Here is a 21,082-nt window from a genome sequence, read left to right on the forward strand (position 1 = left end):
TTTTTCTGAGAATTAGCAGTTAATTATTGACTGCAGGTTTTCTTGTTCTGACTACAGATAAAGTTGTCTCCCCGTATGTAATGTTGCTGCGAGAAAAACCAACACTGTGATAGTTAGTGAAGCTGAGGATAAAGACCTATTATAATCACAGTCTAGCCTCACTTGGACTATTTTAGTACAAAAAAATTAAGCAATACCACTTCTGTCATTATTAGTGTTTTTATAACTATCGAGTGTACCATGGTTGGCCTTAGGCTAAGTGATTCTCTTGCATACATTACAAACCTGTCATTTCAATTCATATGATACAATACTTATCCTCAGTAAAGGAAAGCTATAAGTTCATCTATCAATTTAAATTATTTCACAAATCTTAGAAGGGTTAACTATGTTGCAGTCTTGGTTTAACTTGGAGCCAAAGATCTGAGATACTTCTATCAACCACCACAAAAAGTAATTGAGCACTTCATTCATGCTAAGTGCTACTCAACAATAACATACAGTAAATCTACATTTTTATTATTTACGCTACATTATATTCTGAAATGTGAATGATAGTGTGATTACTTTCTTACAACTTAATGCAGAATATCCTGTTTGTGAAATAAAATTTGACATCAACATTATCCATGGCTGTTCTTCCGTTATTTCAAAAGTCTCCAGCTTTACAAACACAGATTCCAAAACAATATTATTTCCACTGTTAAAAATAATCATTCTATTAATTCTGCGAAACATGGATCAGTGTTAAAATGCTTGCCTTTAATGTGCTAAATATCCTGTTCAGCATCATGCAAGTAGCTTTTGTAAAAATAAAACCAACATCTGATCAGAAAATAAAACAATAGTTATTATAAAAAAACAAAAATAAGAAAAAATAAAATTAATCACAGATGACAACCTCCTTGAAGCATTTGGTATCCCCACATAGGTGCCACACCATTCTTTTAGACTTGTTAAAGTTTAACTGTTCTATATGAGTGGGTTTAGTAGTTTACTGTTCCTGATTTCACTAGCTTATTACTGGACAGTGTTGACTTGTGTGTTTTAAATCTCTACTAATTTATTGCTGTGTGTAATGCTCGACAGATAAATATCACACATGCATCTTTTTTATCAATACTCATTATAAAGTTACAGCCTCGCTAGTGTTGTTGTGTTATGTGAAATAAGTCCTAATAAACCAAGAGAAGTTTTGATACTATAACAAAGAACAACTAGAAACAATATGGAAAAATATACTGGAAGAATAAGTACAATTCTCTCACAACAGTTTGTGCAATGTGATATATTGTGTTAAGTATATTGGGTGAGCACTATCTCTACAACAGTGGAAGCTTTAAAAAAAACTGTATTTGCATGTAAGATGTTTATTCCATAACTTGAACCACTTTGGATACATTCAGTTTTGTAAGTCATTAAAATGTTTCACAGTGTAAAAAAATACTGAGTTTAAAGTTCATACATAAAAATAAGATATTTTACTTGTATATTTCAGCAGTTATAGATTTGAGATGATTTTTATAAAGTATAAGATAATACTAAATTCTTAAATATGTTGCAAATGGACAAATGGCTTAAAATTACTAAGTGGCCATTTGCATCATTTAACCATGGTATGACACCACATTCATTAATAATGAATATCCTCAATCAAGTTTCCAAACAGGTTAAAAGCAAACAATGATGTATAATACAACTTTGTTTGCCTTTCTCATTTACTTGTAATGTGATACTGTACATATATTTGATGCAAATAAATTTCCCTTTAAACTTGAAAATCAATTATCACCTTTCACTTTACAAGCTGTATCAAATGCATGCTGTACTCAAGTAACAGTTGTAACCCTGATGTGTAAAGCTTTACAGATTAATATTAATTCAATGTATTAATAATATATTTAAACAAAAATACTTAACTTTCAACGTTTTCTTTATTGAAAAAGATTATTTACAATGTCTGAATTGGATCAATACATAATTTAAAAACATCTAAGGTTTCAAAAATAACATTTAAAACAAGTTAGAAAGGAAGTATCAAATTTTGATAAAAAAACTGTAATATTGAATACATTTCACAATGTTATAAAGTATTAAATCAATGACATTTTATAATACATATCTTTCAAACATTCTTTGTTCTTAGATGGACAAAGAAATGTCTATGATAAAATTTAATTTAAAACATGCTACTTACTCAAACATTCAAGTGTAATTACTCATATACTAAATTCAATGTGCGTTTTTTGGTTGAATATTTAAAGTAAGTATTGTTAAACTAGTGTAAAAATTTGCAATGAAAATGCAGGAAGAAAGTTCAAATATATTTTGCTTTTTATGATAGTAAATGGAAACAGATTATGTTCCAATCAATATTCTAATTTCATAAAGTTTACAGGTATCAAACAACAATAACTGATGTTTCTGTATAATAATGGTAAATTTCAAATGATTGATAAATTTGTCAGATATTAAGAAATACTTTAAAAGAGAATGAATAACAATTTAATCTTTAGAGAATGTATTAAAACTAAATATTACTACAGTTAAATGTATTATGATAAGTCAAGAAGACCTTTATTTTCAGTAATGACATTTTGTTAGGACTTCTTTAAAGCATGTTGAGAAACTACATTGCACCTAATACAGTACACTTTCTTGAATGGATTACCAAAAAGAGATGATCTCATGAAAATAAGCTTACATTTATGTGCTCCTATTGCATCTGATTCTAAATTTTTGCTTTCTCAATTTTTGCTAAAATAATATTATTATTGTATGACCAAGAAATGCATTAAAATAATTAATAAATACACCAAATACATTCTGAAATTCTCTTGTTTATGAAGAAGTCATATAGTGAAATAAAATGAATGAATTTCATTTGAAATACTTTGTTTCCCACTTTACATATAAGCTCCAAATTAACATTGTGAGTTAAACTAAATGATTTTGAAGAAGCAGGACATCTGATGCATTCACAAATTAAATGAGCTTGCGACAGATCTTTTGTTGTCTTATTCTGAATGAAATTTAAACAATTTTTCAGTGTTCTAACGTTAAACATTAGAAAAAACGTATTATGAATCAAGAGTTACATGATTACAAAATTAAAACCTTTTGATCTTTGACTTACTATGAAATTAATAAAAAATAAATGCATGATTATGGCGTGAATGATGTTGATCATGACGTGTAAAGATACAATAGATGTTGATCCCATAATTTAATATTTTTATGTCTTAGAAATTTTCATCCTTTCAAACTCTATGACCTGTAAAAGATTAAACAAGACATCTATAAATATCTTTTTTAAAAATAAAGTAAAAACATTTCTTTAAAAATAAAAACACAGGAACTCTGCAAAATTAACTGTTTGCATGCAAAAACAAAACAGCATAAAGAAAATGAAACAAGGTTCTACCAAATTAACTCATCATACACTGGTTATTATTTGATAGAAAACTGTATAATTCTTCTTCAGTTACTCCATTTTAATTTTTACAAAAAATATGCTAAAATAATAAAAACAAGTTTAATAATACATAACTCTTCTCTTTCTACTTGTAGGTACGTATGTACATATACAAATTATAATTACTGGTAGGTTTTATACCAGTTTGATATATTTTGTTTTTAACTGGTGTTTCTCATAGTTTTATAAGAATCTAAACTTCAAAAGTAATAAACATAATACTACTGTTACAGTAGTACAGTCACAGATTCCCAGTTTGCCCCTGAAGAAGAAAGGTCCACCTTTTGAAAGCACTCAGGTTATAGGGTTCTCTTTAACTATAGACCCCTGTTACAGTATGATAAACACACTTGAATGTCTATTATTGTGGTTATAGATATATGTTGGAAGTTTTATATCACAGGTTCTCTTTAACTATGGAGCCCTGTTACAGAATGATAAACACACTTGAATGTCTAATTTACAAAATATGGATATTTTTGTTGTGCTAAGCAGAACCCATCTAACAATTTTCATTCAAAAATGTATTAGGATATGAAACAGAATTGCTGAAATATGCCAAACATATATAGAAAAAATGTCCAAGTTAGCTGTTCCTTACAAGTATTAACCCTACAGCCATTCTTTTCAAACCAAACAAAGTTAACTGTTTCAAAGAAGTATGTATCATTGTTAAGACTTTTTTAAAACAAATCTCTTCATTACACAGAAATCTGTATTACTTACTTTCAACATCAATAAAAGATTGCATAACTCCTGAGACTAAGAATCTACTATGACAAAAGGTGAAAGTGAGTGACTTTAGTGCCATCTATAATAAGAAAGTATTTTCATATACCTAATGGTTGATAAGGTAACTGCTAAGTTCAAGAAGATCAGATTATACCACATGCAAGAGGCTCTTTGCATACCAATGTAGAAGATGTCAGTGACTTCCAGTGTGGGAGAGGTTAACATTTAATCCAATTATATCCATTAGATGGTTTTGTATCCCAGAATCCAGGTTGTATAATGGCAAAGAAAACTCAATGATCACAGAAACACTCAAATAGAATTACAGATGGTGTCTAAGTAATATAAATATCTAAAGTCTGGTTACAGTCATAGCTTCAGTCTACAGTAAGAGAATGCTTACTAAACAGTGAGAAAGTTAAATGATTCAAACAAATACATTTTTGGGTTGAGGAATAATTCATGAGCATTTTTTCAAGTTAAAAAATATATTCATAAATGAAACGCTTTCGCAAGATATTTCATGTCATTTGGTAGATAATTTTTTGCTCTAATTAGATGGTGTGTTTGATTTTCATATGTCTTTAATTTTTGCTTTCATTTTCAGCTCATTAAATGGAATGTCAAGTGGACAAAATCGAGCATTTTCGACACCATCTGCTTTTCGCATTTAATTTCTTGCAATTTCGTTTAAAACAATGCATACTATATACCTAGGTATTACATGAAATAAAGTATCATAATAAATGTTTTGGGTGTAATGTGTTCATGCATTGAAGTATTGTATAGTCTTGCATGTAATGCTTGAATGAAATTATTTAAAAACGCTCACGAATTATTCCTCAACCTAATAAAATGCTCAAATCAGGTACAATAATATTCAATCTATTCTAAAGCTACCAGATGACTGATGTTACTATATTGTCAAATAAATATTCTGCCTAAAAAATCTATCAAATAAAAACTTCATACTTGATCTGTTATTTTCTCTACTGTTTAAAAGTTTGGTCAATTTGATCAATCTCTTAACAACCAAAATAAAATGGAAAATAAATGTAAATTACTTTTTTTTTTTATATCTAGAAGACTTTCAAATTGTAATATGAAACTACATATGCTTATTCTAAACAGCTTTAAACTAGTAACAGTATACATATTTTTATGTCTAAAATGTATTGTTTTTTTTGCTCTTTGAACTGTGTCTAACTAATATTTGCACTATATAAATTGTAAATCACTTGGCAAATGAGTAGCTCATATTATCCTGTTGAATTACACAATGCATGAGCTACTCACAAGCTGCATTTTTTGAAGTTAAAGTTCCTATTATAATAATACATATGAAAAACAAGAAATACCTGTCATTGTCTTTTTTTATTTTGCTGTCAACTGTTGATAACACTTAAGCCTACTTTCTTATACTAATAGTACTACTACACTAATTTTTTATTTAATTAAATAATGTACTAAAGAATACAGAATAACAACATGAAAAAAGTAGACTATGTCTTATAACTATATCACTTCTTCTGACTTTCTGTTACTACATGAAAAACGCTGTTAAAATTTCACCTAAGCTCATCAGTGTGTTTCCCATGGGAATAAAGTCTTCTAAACTGGAAGAAAATATGCAACTTTCTGTACAAAAAACAAACTATTATGTTATGTCATTCAACAGATGAAGACATTGGCTTTGTATTAGTTATAAATAATGGAGTATTGAAAATCAGAAAGAACTACTGGCAATTTCTGAAAGAGAGGATGGCAAATGGGTCTAATTTTCTCATTTATGGCTCTATGAACAAGTAAAATTGAAGGTTATAAAGATTATACTTTACCTGAGTAATAACAACATTATAATGAGTAGTTTGCATTAAATATTGTATTACTTAAAGGGGTTATAAATAAATTATAGAAAAGGAGATGTTTAGAGAGAAAAGGGTAAAATTCTCATACTAGAGAAAATTTGAATATATTTTTTTAAAATAATGTCTTATAAAATTAAGAACTTAAAATTTATAAGCTATTAATATATGGATAATTGGATACATTTTTATGCTATATTTATTAATATATTATGATAAAAATGTGGTTTAACTAAAGTTTGAAGGTAACTCACTAAAACCACATGACATGAGCACAAGAGGATGCTAATGAGAGAAAGCTAATTAAAGAATCATCAAATAAAAATAATTGGTCCTGTTCATGTGACATTCAACATTAAGTAAGATTCAGACCATAGAGAGAAGAAAACAAATGAAAACTGCTACTCCTAAAGACTAATGAGACATAAACATCTAAGAGCAGAGTATAATAGGTCAAAAACCTTAACGAATGAGCACAAAAATGAAATTCTTACCCAAGAAATAGCTAAGCCTAGTTGACATAACTGGAATGTAACTGACTATATCGGTATATAACTCTCAACCATGCTTTTACCATAAATCCTGAAGATGGTATCACAGGACACCAAAACATATGTAGTATTTTTTAGGGCAAGTTCCTGATTTTAATAACCATTTATTATGTAATGTAATACAACATGGTATTCCTTTTAGTTATAAATAAATCTACGTAATGTTTCTCACTTAGACACATTGATATCATGCTATTTCTATGTTAGTTTTGTCTTCTTAAAGTAAACTATTTTCAATAGTGACCTTCATCCATAAAGTGAAATATTTTTAAATAACACAAGTTAGGTAATCATTTCTTTAACCATATGCAAACAAGTTCCTCAATGTGCACATCACAACATTATTACAGCTACAATGAAAATTTTATTACATAACTTTATTACCAATGTATATTAAAAAAAATTTAATACAATATAGCATATAATTCAAACTTTAACACATGTTTCAATTTTTAATTGAAAATGAAATGTTAAAAAAAATTATTAATTATCACTTCTCTGTACCACATAAAACTTCTTCTCTCTGAAATGCCCATTTAACTTTTTTTTTCTACCCCTATATGACTTTCTGAGATTGGTACAAGTTACACTCTTACAGTACTGATACTGTCAAGCCATAAAGTAAATTTATAGCATTCAATCTTCTTGCTTTACTTACATGCCACGCCTCTCTTATCACATCCTGTCTCTTAAAAAATGTCTGTAATTCTTTTTGACATGGCTATTAGTTATCTTATAACTAATAAAAGAGAGTAAATAGTAAACTACATAAATCACATGATCATTTGATTTAGCTGAGTTGCCAAAGTCAATAATTTTTTTGTCCAAGTTCAACAGAGTTGGACCAAAGACACTGATCCGAGAAAAAATGAAATTTTTGAAAATCTAATTATAGGTTAGTTAGGAAAACAAATAAATTACAGTATCTTGATATAATGTATTTTAGTGAGTAATATGTTTTTGGTTTTCTAAAATTCGTATTGTAAAACTACACAAATTAGTCATTGGACTACAAACTTAACAGGAAGAAAACTGAGTTATGAAAACAGTACTCGAGTGAAAACTCATCTAGAGCTAAGTTCTACACGTGTTGCTTTTCATTTTACTTAATTATTATTTTTTAAAAAAATCAAATGCAAAAAATAAAACGCATTAGGTCATACAAGAAAATTTAAAATAAATCACTTTCTCATGATCACACCACTAAAACTGCATAAGGAACATATGTAGGCAAACGTCACACAGTGTAACCTGTGTTTATCCTAACATTTCTGTGCTTCCACCTGGTAATTTATTACTTGTGTGCTTGTCCTGATAGTCAGGATATGGTTGAAAGAGTAACTAAACTATATTAAAACAGCTGTAAAATTTAAAAAGAGTTAAGCTTTAGGATGAATAATTGTAGATGTCTATTACAAGATGCAATAATTCTAGGGGGATAGAAGTATTCAATTTTATTTAACATTTTATACTTTTGCTGCAGTTAGGTTTGGGATAGAGAAAACAGAGTGGTACAGTACAAAGCTTTGTAGAAAAACTTTTCATATTCATTTAGGAGGTTCTAGATGTTGTGCAAAAAAATTAAAGTGTGAAATGAAAATTATTTTTATTCCCAACATGAAAATCACTTTTTACTCAAATTGACTCAGTAAAAACAAATCAGAGAAATGTTTACTTTAATATCTTTATTAAAAATTCTTCTGTGTACAGCAGACCATTAATGTTTATCAACCTACACATTTAGATTTCATTAATGCTAGTTGTAGCACAGCACAGTGTTTGTTTTAAACTACGATTTTTCACAAGTGAGAACATGTACAGTTTGACATGTTACTATCAATATAAAGTTCACTCTTAAAATACTAGCTTAAATAATTTTCACAAAATCCATGAAAATATTGTCTGAAACCATTTCCCATGTATTGTTAAAAATCTGAACTGTAACTCTGAATAAGGACCCTGATACTTAAAATGAGTATTTATGCTTTGTACAGATTATATTAGTCCTGAATGTTTATCTCTTTGTTATGTGGTTTTCTTCCATAACCTGTTGCAATATATTCCATGATATTTATTGAAGGACTTACAGAATGATACAATTTCTGTTTTTTCATTGGATGTTGATACTTTTGAAAGTGAAGATCACGGTATTGACAGGAGAGAAATACTTTACATGTTTGTTGTGGTTCTACAACTTAATGGGTTCTTAAACCTTCTCTCTCTTCAGTGCAACTCCCTTTCTTTCAGTTTACTGATGACTTTACAACATTTTACAGTTTCAACAACTTTTCTCCACTTTATGAGCTACAAGCAAGTTTTATTCACAACCAATATAAAAATCTACATTAATCAATGTCATCTACAAGAACATAACATGAATTATAGGAACATAACATGAATTTTAAATATAGAAAAATTGTAATATTTCTTTTTTGCAGAACGTTTTGGAAGAAAAAAGTTAAAACAGAATTACAGAGATGCCAACCATTACGATTTTGGTGTATACGTTACGACTATACACTCATACAGACAAATATTACGACTTGTTGCAACTCCCAAATTATTATATATTATATAGGCCTACACTATAAAGTGATAGATTGTTCCCCCCGGGGTTAAAAGGGTGAAAAGAAAATTTCTAGTAGTATACAAATAAAAGACATAGTCCTAATGGCTACTTGTGATAATCATGTTTGTGCTTGAAATAATAAAAAAATATTTGTATCTCGACGTCTACCAATAGTTTAAGTGCAGTGCTTCTCCTACTTGGTACGTGGGGGAACCCATAGTTATGTCATCAGTGCTTGTCAGCCAATCAGCGCTCACGTAGATGGGTATTTCTTGTTTTCTAAGCAGCATAGAAACACCAATGCGATTGTTCACAAATGGAAAAAAAGAGGCCTCGTTCACCAGATTGTCTTATTTCTAGCAAATCTGAAAGGACTAAAACTGTGAATCAAAAATTTAGGAAAGAGTATAGTGCAAAATATCCAGTCATTGCATCAAAAGCCATTGACAGTCATGCGTTTTGTACAGTTTGTCACATCGATTTTTCTGTGGTGCACGATGGGATAAACGATTGTTCCAGACATACAAAATCAACATATCACCAACAAAAGGCTGAGATGAAGACAAAAACGATGCAGATAACAACATTTATGAGTAAGAATTCAGAATATGAAAAAGAATTTCAAAAGAATTTTTTTTTAGTTTATTTATTAAATACACAACACACAGTCATAAATGAGCAATCTATAGCAGTAATAAATAATAATAGTTATAATAATAATATAATAATAAACAGCTTATAGACATTGGTCAGGCCTAGTAGCTGCAAATGATAAAGGGCTCTGTCTACAATCATTATGCTCAGTCATTTGAAATAGTTGGCATCTCTGGAATTAGTAGCTTTTATGAATTTTGTATAAGCATTTAGGGCATTTCTATTTACCTTTATGTCATTTTAGTATCTATATCAGCAAAGAAACAATCCATGTATGGATATGAAATGATTGCTTTGATTTGAAAACTAGTACAACGTCAAACAGACACTGAAAAAAATGTTTCAATTTTTCTTACTGACTAAAACAAAAGCTTACCTGTTTTACATGGGCATTTGAAATCTTTTTCAACATTGTAGAGGTTCTGCCATGACCAATCACATCCTAAAATAGGCAATATATCCACTAGTAATTAATATTAAAACATTCATCAAACTCTTGATATGAAAATAAGTGTAAACTTAAAGAAATGCTAAACAACTTATTTACCTATAATGTTTTTATAAAGATAATTTAATTTAATCATGTTCATCATGAATTTCAGAATAATATTAACAAAAAATTAATCTTTACATAAATAATGTAGTAATATTACAGCTATAGTTTGCATGCTAAAAACTGGAAAATAATTAGACTTATATTCCTTGTATTGCATACAAGACATATACCAAGTTAAGTTAGAAAAAAACATTTCATATAATCAAAGTTGTTTTTTGTCATTTCTAGAAAGCAGAGTACAAGATTAAAACAACCACATAAAGACTGTAATTTAATTTATATAAACAATTTACTGACTTTAGTTTTAGGAAGATATGCCACTTATCTGGTACATTTAGAATAAATCACAAAGATGTACTATATATTAAGTTAGGACAAAGTATTTTGAAAACATTTTCTAAAGCTCTCATACTTACTTCTCAAGCATTTTCTAGTCTACTTAAATGTCATGAAGTTTACTATAATTTAAAAAAACAACTGATAAACCACAAACCAGTGATAAAGTGCAGTAATTGTTTTAAGTTACATTCAAATATCATTTTTATTATGAGAAATCATCCAAAGGAAAGACATAAATGTAACCCATGGTTTTAATGTTTAGTGTGAAACGTACTCTGAAGATGTTTCTCATAAAGAACACATTAATAATGTTTTTATACAGAGCGCCTGAATAATGGGGTTACACATTCTGAAGATGTTTCTCATAAGGAATACTTGAACAATAAGATTACACATTCTGAAGATGTTTCTCATAAGGAATACTTGAACAATAAGGTTACACATTCTGAAGATGTTTCTCATAAGGAATACTTGAACAATAAGATTACACATTCTGAAGATGTTTCTCACAAGGAATACTTGAACAGTAGAATTACACATTCTGAAGATGTTTCTCACAAGGAATACTTGAACAGTAGAATTACACATTCTGAAGATGTTTCTCATAATAAACACTTGAACAATAGGATTACATATTACGAAGATGTTTCTTATAAAGAATACCTGAACAATAGGATTACATATTATGAAGATGTTTCTTATAAAGAATACCTGAACAATAGGATTACATATTATGAAGACACTTCTCATTGTCAGATATAAAAGACTGGTTTGTGTTGGTATTATTAATTTATTTATTTTGTGAGAGAATATTTCATAATTGTTCAGCTTTCTTCATAACAAGACAGTTAAAAGCAATTATTGTAGAGGCCACATTTATGACGAGTTTGGTTACATAACTTGGTAAGAATCGTATGTTATGTTCATAATTCATTTGATGTTGAGGCTATCAAATATTGTGTGCAGCACACTGATGTTGAGGATATAGAGAGTGACAGATATGACAAGCACACATAAAACAGCAGAAGAAACTCAAGTCACAGGAATTAATAATACAATTAAATACAAAGTTAATCATTGTGGGAGCTAAAGGCCTAATGGTTGATATGTTTGAGAGAGATTAACAATTTTACAAGAGGTAAGTAAGTGAGTATTCAATGTTCATTGGCAAAAAGCTACAAGGTTATTTGTGCCAGACAAGATGTGGTACAGTATAGGTATAGGGCAATTAAGGTAAAATATGTAAAATTAAGAACTGCCAGGAAGACTGAAGCAAGACGTACGCTATTACTGATAGTCACCTGAAGCTGGTCTTTCCAGTCGTGGGTTCACTTCAAAAGAAAAATAAAAACTAAAATGAGTAAAATTAAGACCTGCCAGGAAGACTGAAGCATGAAGATTGAATTTGCAGTCAGTCACCTGAAGTTGGCCTTTCCAGTCCTGGGTTCAAGTTAAAATAAAAATTAAAGTGTGTAAAGAAATCGTGTTAAAACATTAAAATACATAAAAGAAATCATGTTAAAACACTATATAGTCCGATAAAAAATCTTAAATTAAGTGTAAAAGACCAATGGATCTTAAAAATGTAAAAACATGAGTGAGATGAACAGAATCACCTATAACATGGGCCAAAAGTCAATGGCAAACCTGCCCTACAAATATCTTTAAAATGGTGTCGTCGATCCAGGTTATAATGACGGCATGATAATAAAATGTGGATGATTGTGATCTGAGTGCCACATAGACCACACACTGGTGCAGCAGTACCAGATAAAAGGAAGTGGTGGGTTAAAAAACTGTAACAAATGCATAACCTTGCCAAAACAACTTCCTCTCTTCGATCCTTACAGAAGCAAGAGGGCCAAAGACCTAGAGAAGGTTTGATTTGAAAAAGCTTGTTAATGTGTTGCTCATTCCAGGTTGTCTGCCATCTGGTGTACAGTCTATATTTGATAACTGGGCCATAGTCCATGTATGGAATGGGTATTGGGATGATAGATCCAGAACAGACAGACTTTACTGCTCTGTTGGCCAGCTCATTCCCACAAATACCAACATGACCTGGTATCCAAAAGAATTGGACAGAGACAGATGAGAGAGAAAAATGGGCCAGTTTGTTTTCTATATTGATGAGAAGAGGGTAGCGACTATCATGGAATGATTCCATGGCCAATAGACAGCTGAGTGAGTCTGCATACATTGTACAATTTGTATATTGCATCAGTTCAATATGATTTAGGGCAAGAGAGATGGCATACAATTTGGCAGTGAAAATAGAAACTGTAGAGGTGGACTCTGTGGTTCACAATCGAACTGTCACAAACCAAGGCAGAGCCCACTGAGTCACCCGATTTGGAACTAACTGTATATATAGGAATGGATGGATCATATGAAAGATGTTCAGCAAAGAAAGAGTGATATTTCCAATTGGGTGTATCTGCTTTCCTCAGATGACTCAAAAATAGGTTACAATTGGGGACAGTAATTTGCCATGGTGGAATAAGCTGATTTTAGGAAACTGCAATGTTATTCAAGGATATATCCAATTCTTCTAATTGTGTCTGGATATGGAGACTAAGAGGAACAGTGGCAGATTTTCTGTTATTATAAAGTGTAGTCCATTGTGGTTCAAAAACACAACTCCAGGTAGGATGCTGTGGTAAGGATCGAAGTTTGGAAACATACATTAGAGAGAGTTGCAAACGGCGAATATATAGAGGGGGTTCATGAGATTCCACATACAGACTTTGCACGGAAGAAGTACGAAAAACTCCAATGCAAAGCCAAAGCCCCTGGTGATGAGCAGGATCCAACATTTTCAGTGCTGAGATTCTGGAAGAATCATAAACCACAGACCCACAACATGGAGTATCGATCTGCTCCCCAAAAACTAGAAGAGAGGACATGGAGAATGTTCAATGCTTTTAGACATTTGATACAAAGTTGCTTGATGTGCAATATAAAATTTAATTTACAATCAAATATAAAAACTAAGAACTTTGCCTCAGGAACGACAGGAAGTACAACATAATCAAGATGGCGTTCTGGATCTGGGTGGATTACCCGTATACAACAGAAATGTATACAAATGGTTTTAGAGAGTGAAAGTTTAAAACCATTTGCCGTGGTCCACTTCAGTATCTGATTGATTGCAGTTTGTAGCTGCCAATCAATAAACCTCATGTTTGATGACTGACATGAGATGTGAAAGTCATCAACAAAAAGACCATTTGCAACTGTAGGGGGTAGCTGTTCAATGATGGCATTAATCTTTATAATGAAATGTGTGACACTCAGAACACATCCCTGAGGGACTCCAAGTTCTTGTGGGAAAAATGAGAAAGTGTAGAGCCCAAATGGACTTGGGATCAGCAGTTCATTAGAATTGCTGGATGAAAAGGGGTAAGTTGCCACGCAATCCATGTGAGTGAAAGTCACGTAAGATGCCTATCTCCATGTTGTATCTAAGCTTTTTCTAAATAAAAAAAAACAGTAACAAGATGTTGGCACCTTAAAAGGTCTTCTCTGATTGATGTTTCAAGGCGAATTAAGTGTCTTTCGTAGAGCGTTGTCTTCTGAACCCACACTGAGTAGGTGAGAAGAGGTTGCTTGGTTCAATAAACCAAACGAGGTGGGCAATGAGTATCCTCTCTAAGATCTTACTGAGACAACTTGTCAAAGCAATGGGACAGTAATTCGAAAGAAACAATGGATCCTTTCCAGGTTTTAGAATAGTGAGTATGATAGCTTGTCGCCAAGCATCCGGATAGACATTTTCCTGCAATATACTATTAAAGATAGCTAGAAGAATAGTAAGAGAGTTCTGGGAAAGGTGGCATAACATCTTATAATGCACATAATCAGATCCAATTGATGTATTGCCAAACCGATGAATTGCAAGTTTTAGTTCGATCAGTGTAAGAGGGCGATTGTAGTCATAGGAATGGTTAGTTGAAAAGGAAAGAGGCAGATGCTCAGCCTGTGTTTTAATGGTCAAAAATGAAGGGGATAAGTTCGAAGAGCTAGATACATGAGAGAAGACGTCCCCAAGAGTATTGGCAATGCTCTGTGCATCTGCAACTTCATGGCCATCAGATATTAAGATAGAGAGGGGGCAGAAGTATATCCTTCACTCACCCTCCGGAACTTATCCCATATAATTTTTGTGCTGGTGGTTGAAGAAATGCTGGAGGTGTATTTAATCCAAGATTCCTTCTGGCTTTGACATCTAATTTGCCGAGCGTGTGCACAGGTTTTGTGAAATGCAATGTGGTTTGAAAGCATGGGGTATCTTCTGAGTTCTTTGTGTTATAGAACAGGCAAAATTCCACCAAGGGCAGGGATGCTGTGAGGGACATGTCGAAATTTTAGAGATGCATTGAGTATCAGCTAGTATAATACTTTTGGTTACTGCTGCTATACAATCATCTATGGATGATTTACATAAAATGGCAGGATCAAGTTCCGAGAGAGTAGTGAAAGAAAGCCAGTTAGCCTGGACCAACTTCCACTGAGGTACATGGGTCGGATTCAATTGATCACGGGCCAATCTCGTAAGATAATGGGAAAATTATCACTACCTCGTGGATTGATGTCAACCTCCCAGGAAAAGTGAGTGAGTAGCAAAGGGGAACAGACAGAAAGATCTATAGCTGTAAATGACTGAATAGGTGCATGAAAATATGTGTAACAGCCAGTATTGAATAGAGTCAGGTTGTGGTTCAAAATCATATGTTCTATGGCATGCACTCTCATATTAATACGGGAGCCACCCCAGAGGGGATTATGCCTGTTGAAATCTCCCAAGATTAAAATGGGGGTTGGCAGTTGCTCAATGAGGGTATCAAGATCTGATTGATTATAATATGTTTCAGGTGTAAGGTATAGAGAGCAAATAGTGATGGTACAACCCATGGAGACAGGGATGGCTACAGCCTCCAAGGGTGTGGTCAATGACAGGGACTGGGTGGGCACATGCTGATCAACCAGCAATGCAACTCCCCCATGTCCCCATCCTACACATAGCCTGTTGTTCCGGTATAATGAATAGTGTCAAATAGTAACTGTATTTGGAGGCTGTAGAAATGTTTCCTGCAAAGAAAGACATATGGGATGATAAAAGTCAATCAGATCTTTGATGTCAGTCACATTTGATTGGAAACCTCAACAGTTTCATTGGATTAGTGTGGCCATGTGTAATTATTTCAGAGGAGAAGACGGTAAAGAGTCCTTCTGCTTACGACTGCATTTTTTTCTTTATTGGACGTGGGTCTATCGCCCTCGATGGATCCTGCTCTCGCTCGAATGGTCACATCTGAGTTTATCGGTACACGTACTAATGATTGAGGGTGCGGACAAGTGGTTTGTTTAATTTTTGGGGTGTCAAGAGAGGGAGACTCCATGGAAACATCTTGACTTGAAGAAGGTGAAGTTCAGCAATGACTGGAAGATGTGGTCAGGACAGAGATGGAAGGAGACACTAATTTGTAAATTGTGTTGATTTTGGGAAGTGTTTCATTAAAATTTGCTGGTGAAGATAGTGTAGGGGATAGGGTAAGGTCTATTTGGACTCCTACTGTAGCAGTAGACAGGGTTACAGCAGCATAAGTTCTGGACGGAATAGGTAATAATAATTTTCGAGCCTCTGTGTAAGTGAGATTGTTAACTGTCTTGAGACGTTGTACTTATTTTTTTCTACCCATCTAGGCCAAGAGGTAAAATAAGAAGGATGTGTACCATTACAGTTTATACAATGTGGTTCGAGTTGGCATTCGGTTGTATTATGGTCTTTATCACCACAGGCACAGGTCAATGAACCACGGCAAGATTGTTTTGAATGACCAAATTGTTGACAGTGGAAACATCGTACAGGATTTGAAATATAAGGTCGCACCTTACAATTCAGATATCCTGCTTTTATTGTGGTGGGAGGACGTGGTACAGTAAATGTTAGTATTAGAACATTTGTTGATTCCAGAATTCCATCTTTTTGAGTGAAGATTCAGCATACTGCTGTTACACCTTGACTGGTGAGACCTGCGAGGATCTCCGATTCAGGGACAGTCCTTAAATCTCTTTCAACTGTGACTCCTCTGGAAGTATTCAAAGTGGAATTAGGAGTAACTTCAATGGGTATGTCTCCCAAGGCCTTTGATGTCAGGAGTTTGGAATGCTGTGATGAAGATGTTTCCATGAAGATGTCTCCCAAATGTAGTTTTTTACAGATTTAGGGGAGCCAGCAAACCTTTCTGAATAAAAAATGGGAACATCTGCCCTAGAGGTTTGTCACTTAGGGAATGTAAAATTAGAAATCGCAGGACAGATTCAAGTGGTGAGTTAGGCTGTACGGATTCATCAATGCGTAGTCATTTTTGAGTAGTCGGGTTTTTCTTGATGGTTTCAAGTTATTTTTTTTGTTTTAAGAGTATTCATAATAAATAGAAAATTTTTTGGTGCCAACTGATCCCACCCACCATGGAGCCCTACAAGGGGATGCACTATAGTGCCTTAAGGGCACTGCAGTGACGCCAGGGTTTCGTGAGCACTATACCCGAACACCAGTGTGAGACATAATGTCCACAACACCCATTGTGGACGTCCTATGCTGGTACTCAGTTGACCCTGGCCCAAATGGACTAGCCAATTGATTCTGGGGGGGCCACCCCAAGACTGCTCGTTTACAGGAATTCAAGGCCAAAGTGGTGTGTTGGAGTTGAACACCTCAACCACCAGGATTCTCCTTAAAATCTCCTTAAACAGGTTACCATGCACGGCAAACACGCAGTTGGATGTTTAGATCCCAGAGGAGGTAAACTGTAAGAACAGAACCTTCTCTGGGAGGTCCCCTCACCACATACAGGAATCCACATAGAGGGGTTTTACAAGAGAAAAAGAGAATAAGTTGTTTTGTCAATGGATGTTCTATAGTAAATGAATAAACATGAGTGAAATGTGACAACAGGCAGACAATTCTTGGAAATACAAAAAAGGAACAGATGATTTTTGAAGTTCTGGATACGACCACAGTAACTCAAAAATTATGTAAGTTAACAAGGAAAGTCTAATGACAGAAATGGAAAAAAATAGTTTGGTTCATCAACTGAATTCTAAAGCAATAGAATAGGCCTAAGTGTACTTTTAACAAGAAAAGAACTATATAGTGTTCAAGATATAAATATGATATTCACAGTTTAAGGGATTTTGTATATATGTTTAACTTCTCTGGATATACATGTTATTTTTAAAACAAGTTGAATGTGTGCTGTTCCTTTATTTTGTTGAATTCATTGCCAACTAGTCACAGACAGCTACTGTAGAAGAATTCTTAGCCCAATACACTAATAGACTAAAATAATAAAATAAAATGAGAATGAACAAAAGGAGAAGGTATTAGAAACAGAGAATAAGAGCACAAACTGAGATTGCCAAGTTCATCAGTTAGTAAGAAGGTGGACCCGAGAATGACAATGGAAGCAAGGCCAGCCAACCCAAGCTGCTCAAATTTGATGATCAGAAAAATGACATGGATGCTTTTATGGAAAAACCTGAAATGTTGTGCTAAAAGTCAGAATTCAGCAGTCGGTCTCATCCCACTTCTCATTGGAAAAGACCCACAAGTATATACAAGTATGCTGTCTGAAGATGCCACAGACTATGAGAAATTAAAAGTGGCTTTGCTGAAACAACATAAACTTACTGAAGAAGGGTTTTTCTTGAAGTTCAGAGAAGTTGAATCTAAAACTGAATAAACTGTATTTCAGTTTGTGGCATATCTACAGTAACACTCTTCCCCTACATGGACTCATATGGCCAAAGATGAAAACAGTTTTGAGGGACTGGCTGAACTAATAATACAGGAACAGTTCATAATAACATGCTCAACTGAAATGTCATTGTCCCTAAAGGAAAAAAACACCAAAATGGTGGAGAAGATGATCACACTGGCAGAATAGTACATGGAGAAAATGTAGAGGGTGTATAACTGGAAAGTCTAGGAATATCTAGTAAAAGTCAAAAGTGTGGTGTCTGACTAGAAGCAGAAGTCTCTCAATAATGACAGGAGATTAACAGAAGAGATGCTATGTTTGTTATAAAATGAGAATATTGCAAAGGAGTTCAAGTCAATTACCAGCAAACAACAGTAGAAATCTTATCATAAAACAGCTGGAGCACTTTACAGGAATAGTGATAATAAGAAACAAGAGAAGAGTGACTGACATGCTGCTGCCATAAGAAACAGACATGAGATTCAAACAAGAAGGTAGTACCAATTCCATGATTGATTAGTGCATGACAAATAGTCAGCTGAGGTTAGCAAATAAATCAAGAGTGCTAATATTTATAGAAGTATGTTACAGGTATCAAAAGTGCCAACAAATCATAATATTACAATATCTGAAAGTGTCAAAGAAGACAGAGTGAAGGATCCAATAAACACTGGATGCAGCAGTGAGAACCAGTCTAGTTTCTCATGATCTGATGACAAGCAAGGATTGCTTGTGTGTGCTAACTGATGGGACAGTTAGGAAGTTTCTTATAGTAAAAATAAGATTGGGTACTCTATACTACATAGGAGACCTTGAGGCCATATGTACCAGTATATGATTTAATAATGATAGGAAATATCAGGTAGTAAACATTTGAAAGAAATGCAGAAGAGAGATCTTTCACCATTGCAACGTTAGTACATTGTTTATGAGAAAGTCAAGCACAATACAAAATGGAAAGAAATTTACACAACGTAGGACTGGAAAAGAATACTGAACTATACCTATCAAAGCAGTTATAATGAGGAAACTAAACTCAAGGACAGTCAGAAACAGCTAGATAATGAGAAGGCCAAGTGTCAACATTTCAAGGTTGGACAAAAGATTTTAATCATGTTACCTAAAAACAACAACAAACTCACCAAACAGTAGAAAGGACATTTCACTGTACAGGAATGGTCAAGAAGAATATATTATAAAGTGAAAGATGATGGAACAACAATATTCAAGAAGAATATATTATAAAGTGAAAGATGATGGAACAACAATGGACATGGTGAGTGTGGCTGTCATAAAAGCAGAAACTGATGAAAATGACTTTGTTACATAAGAAAAGGACCTGCTGGACCTAAGAGCACTTGGATGTCAACCTAAGTGAAGAAATGATTGCTAAGTAGAAGAAAGAGGATCAAGATCTACTGTGTAGCATACAGATAGATCACAGAAGATAAGCAACACAAGATCAAGAAGAAAACAAGATATCCTGTCAAGGTGAAGCCCTATCGGAAAACCTACACAAGAAGAGACAGACAAGGAACAGTAAATGTTGGTGCAGACCATATGAATAGATATGAGCTGAAAACAGTCTCTGTGTACAGCAAAAAAAAATATTGTAAATGTTTCTCTTGAGGAGGGGGGCTTATGTCAAATATAGAAGACTGTTTGGTATAAATAAATTTATCTTGCGAGTGAAACTTTCATGATTGCTTAATTTTTCATAACAAGAAAGTGAAAAGCAATTATTTTAAGGTGATATTTAAGACAAGTTTTGTTACATAATCTGTAAGAATTGTATGTTGTGTTGACAACACATTGATGTTAAGGATAGAGGCCTAAGTGATAGAAGTATATATAGCAGCAAGGAGACAGAAATTTGCAGACAAGAGTAAACTCATGGGAAGAAGTTCAGTTAAATGCAAAGTTAATTACCATGGGAGTTAAAGACCTAATGGTTGATACATTAGAGTGAGATTAACAATTATGTAAGACATAAGGAAAATAAGTTATCTTGCCAAAAGGTCTCTCTTGATAATTGAACAAGCATGAGTAGACTTTTGATAAAATACAACCACAGTAACTCAGTGCCAATGTAATTGAATTATATACAGATAATCTGGTGGCAGAAAAGGAGAAAAATAATTTGGCTTTTCAACTGAATAGGACTTAGTAGACTTTTGACACAAATAAGAAGACTACATAACTATGTCCTACATAGTATAAGGAATTTTTCTACACACAATTAACTTGTTCTAAATATATATATATAATTTTCACAACAAGTGAAGTGTATGCTGTTTATTTATTTTTTAATTTATCACCTACAAATCACAGACTCCCATCTTAGAAGAATTCTTAGTCCAACACATACATATATTTACTTACTCAAAAAATAAGTTTTCTGAAACTCATAAGTAACTCTTGGAAAATAAGCTTGCACACACTGATAATATTTCTCATTAAAAACATCTGAACAATAAAGTTACACACAGATAATGTTTCTCACGAGGAACACCTGGGAAATAGGGATACACATTCTGAAGATGTTTCTCATAGAAAAAAAATAGATAATAGGATC

At 32.8% G+C, this 21,082-nt stretch overlaps 1 protein-coding gene across 2 annotated transcripts in view; it reads right to left on the reverse strand.

The window, feature by feature from the left end:
• Positions 1 to 1,915: 1,915 nt before the first annotated feature.
• Positions 1,916 to 21,082, reverse strand: part of LOC143225641 (mdm2-binding protein-like) — a 134,990-nt gene continuing 115,823 nt past the window's right edge. The window contains exons 19-20 of one of the 2 annotated variants that reach the window (XM_076455432.1): positions 10,223 to 10,288; positions 1,916 to 3,274 (exon numbers count right to left, since the gene is read on the reverse strand). In XM_076455432.1, the coding sequence (XP_076311547.1) occupies positions 3,236 to 3,274; positions 10,223 to 10,288 (105 nt within the window). In that variant the 3' untranslated portion in view covers positions 1,916 to 3,235. The remainder of the gene's footprint in view (positions 3,275 to 10,222; positions 10,289 to 21,082) is intronic. The other variant, XM_076455439.1, reaches the window with a different exon arrangement.

This window comes from Tachypleus tridentatus, chromosome 1, assembly GCF_004210375.1.
Source record: "Tachypleus tridentatus isolate NWPU-2018 chromosome 1, ASM421037v1, whole genome shotgun sequence".
Taxonomy (NCBI): Eukaryota; Metazoa; Arthropoda; class Merostomata; order Xiphosura; family Limulidae; genus Tachypleus; species Tachypleus tridentatus.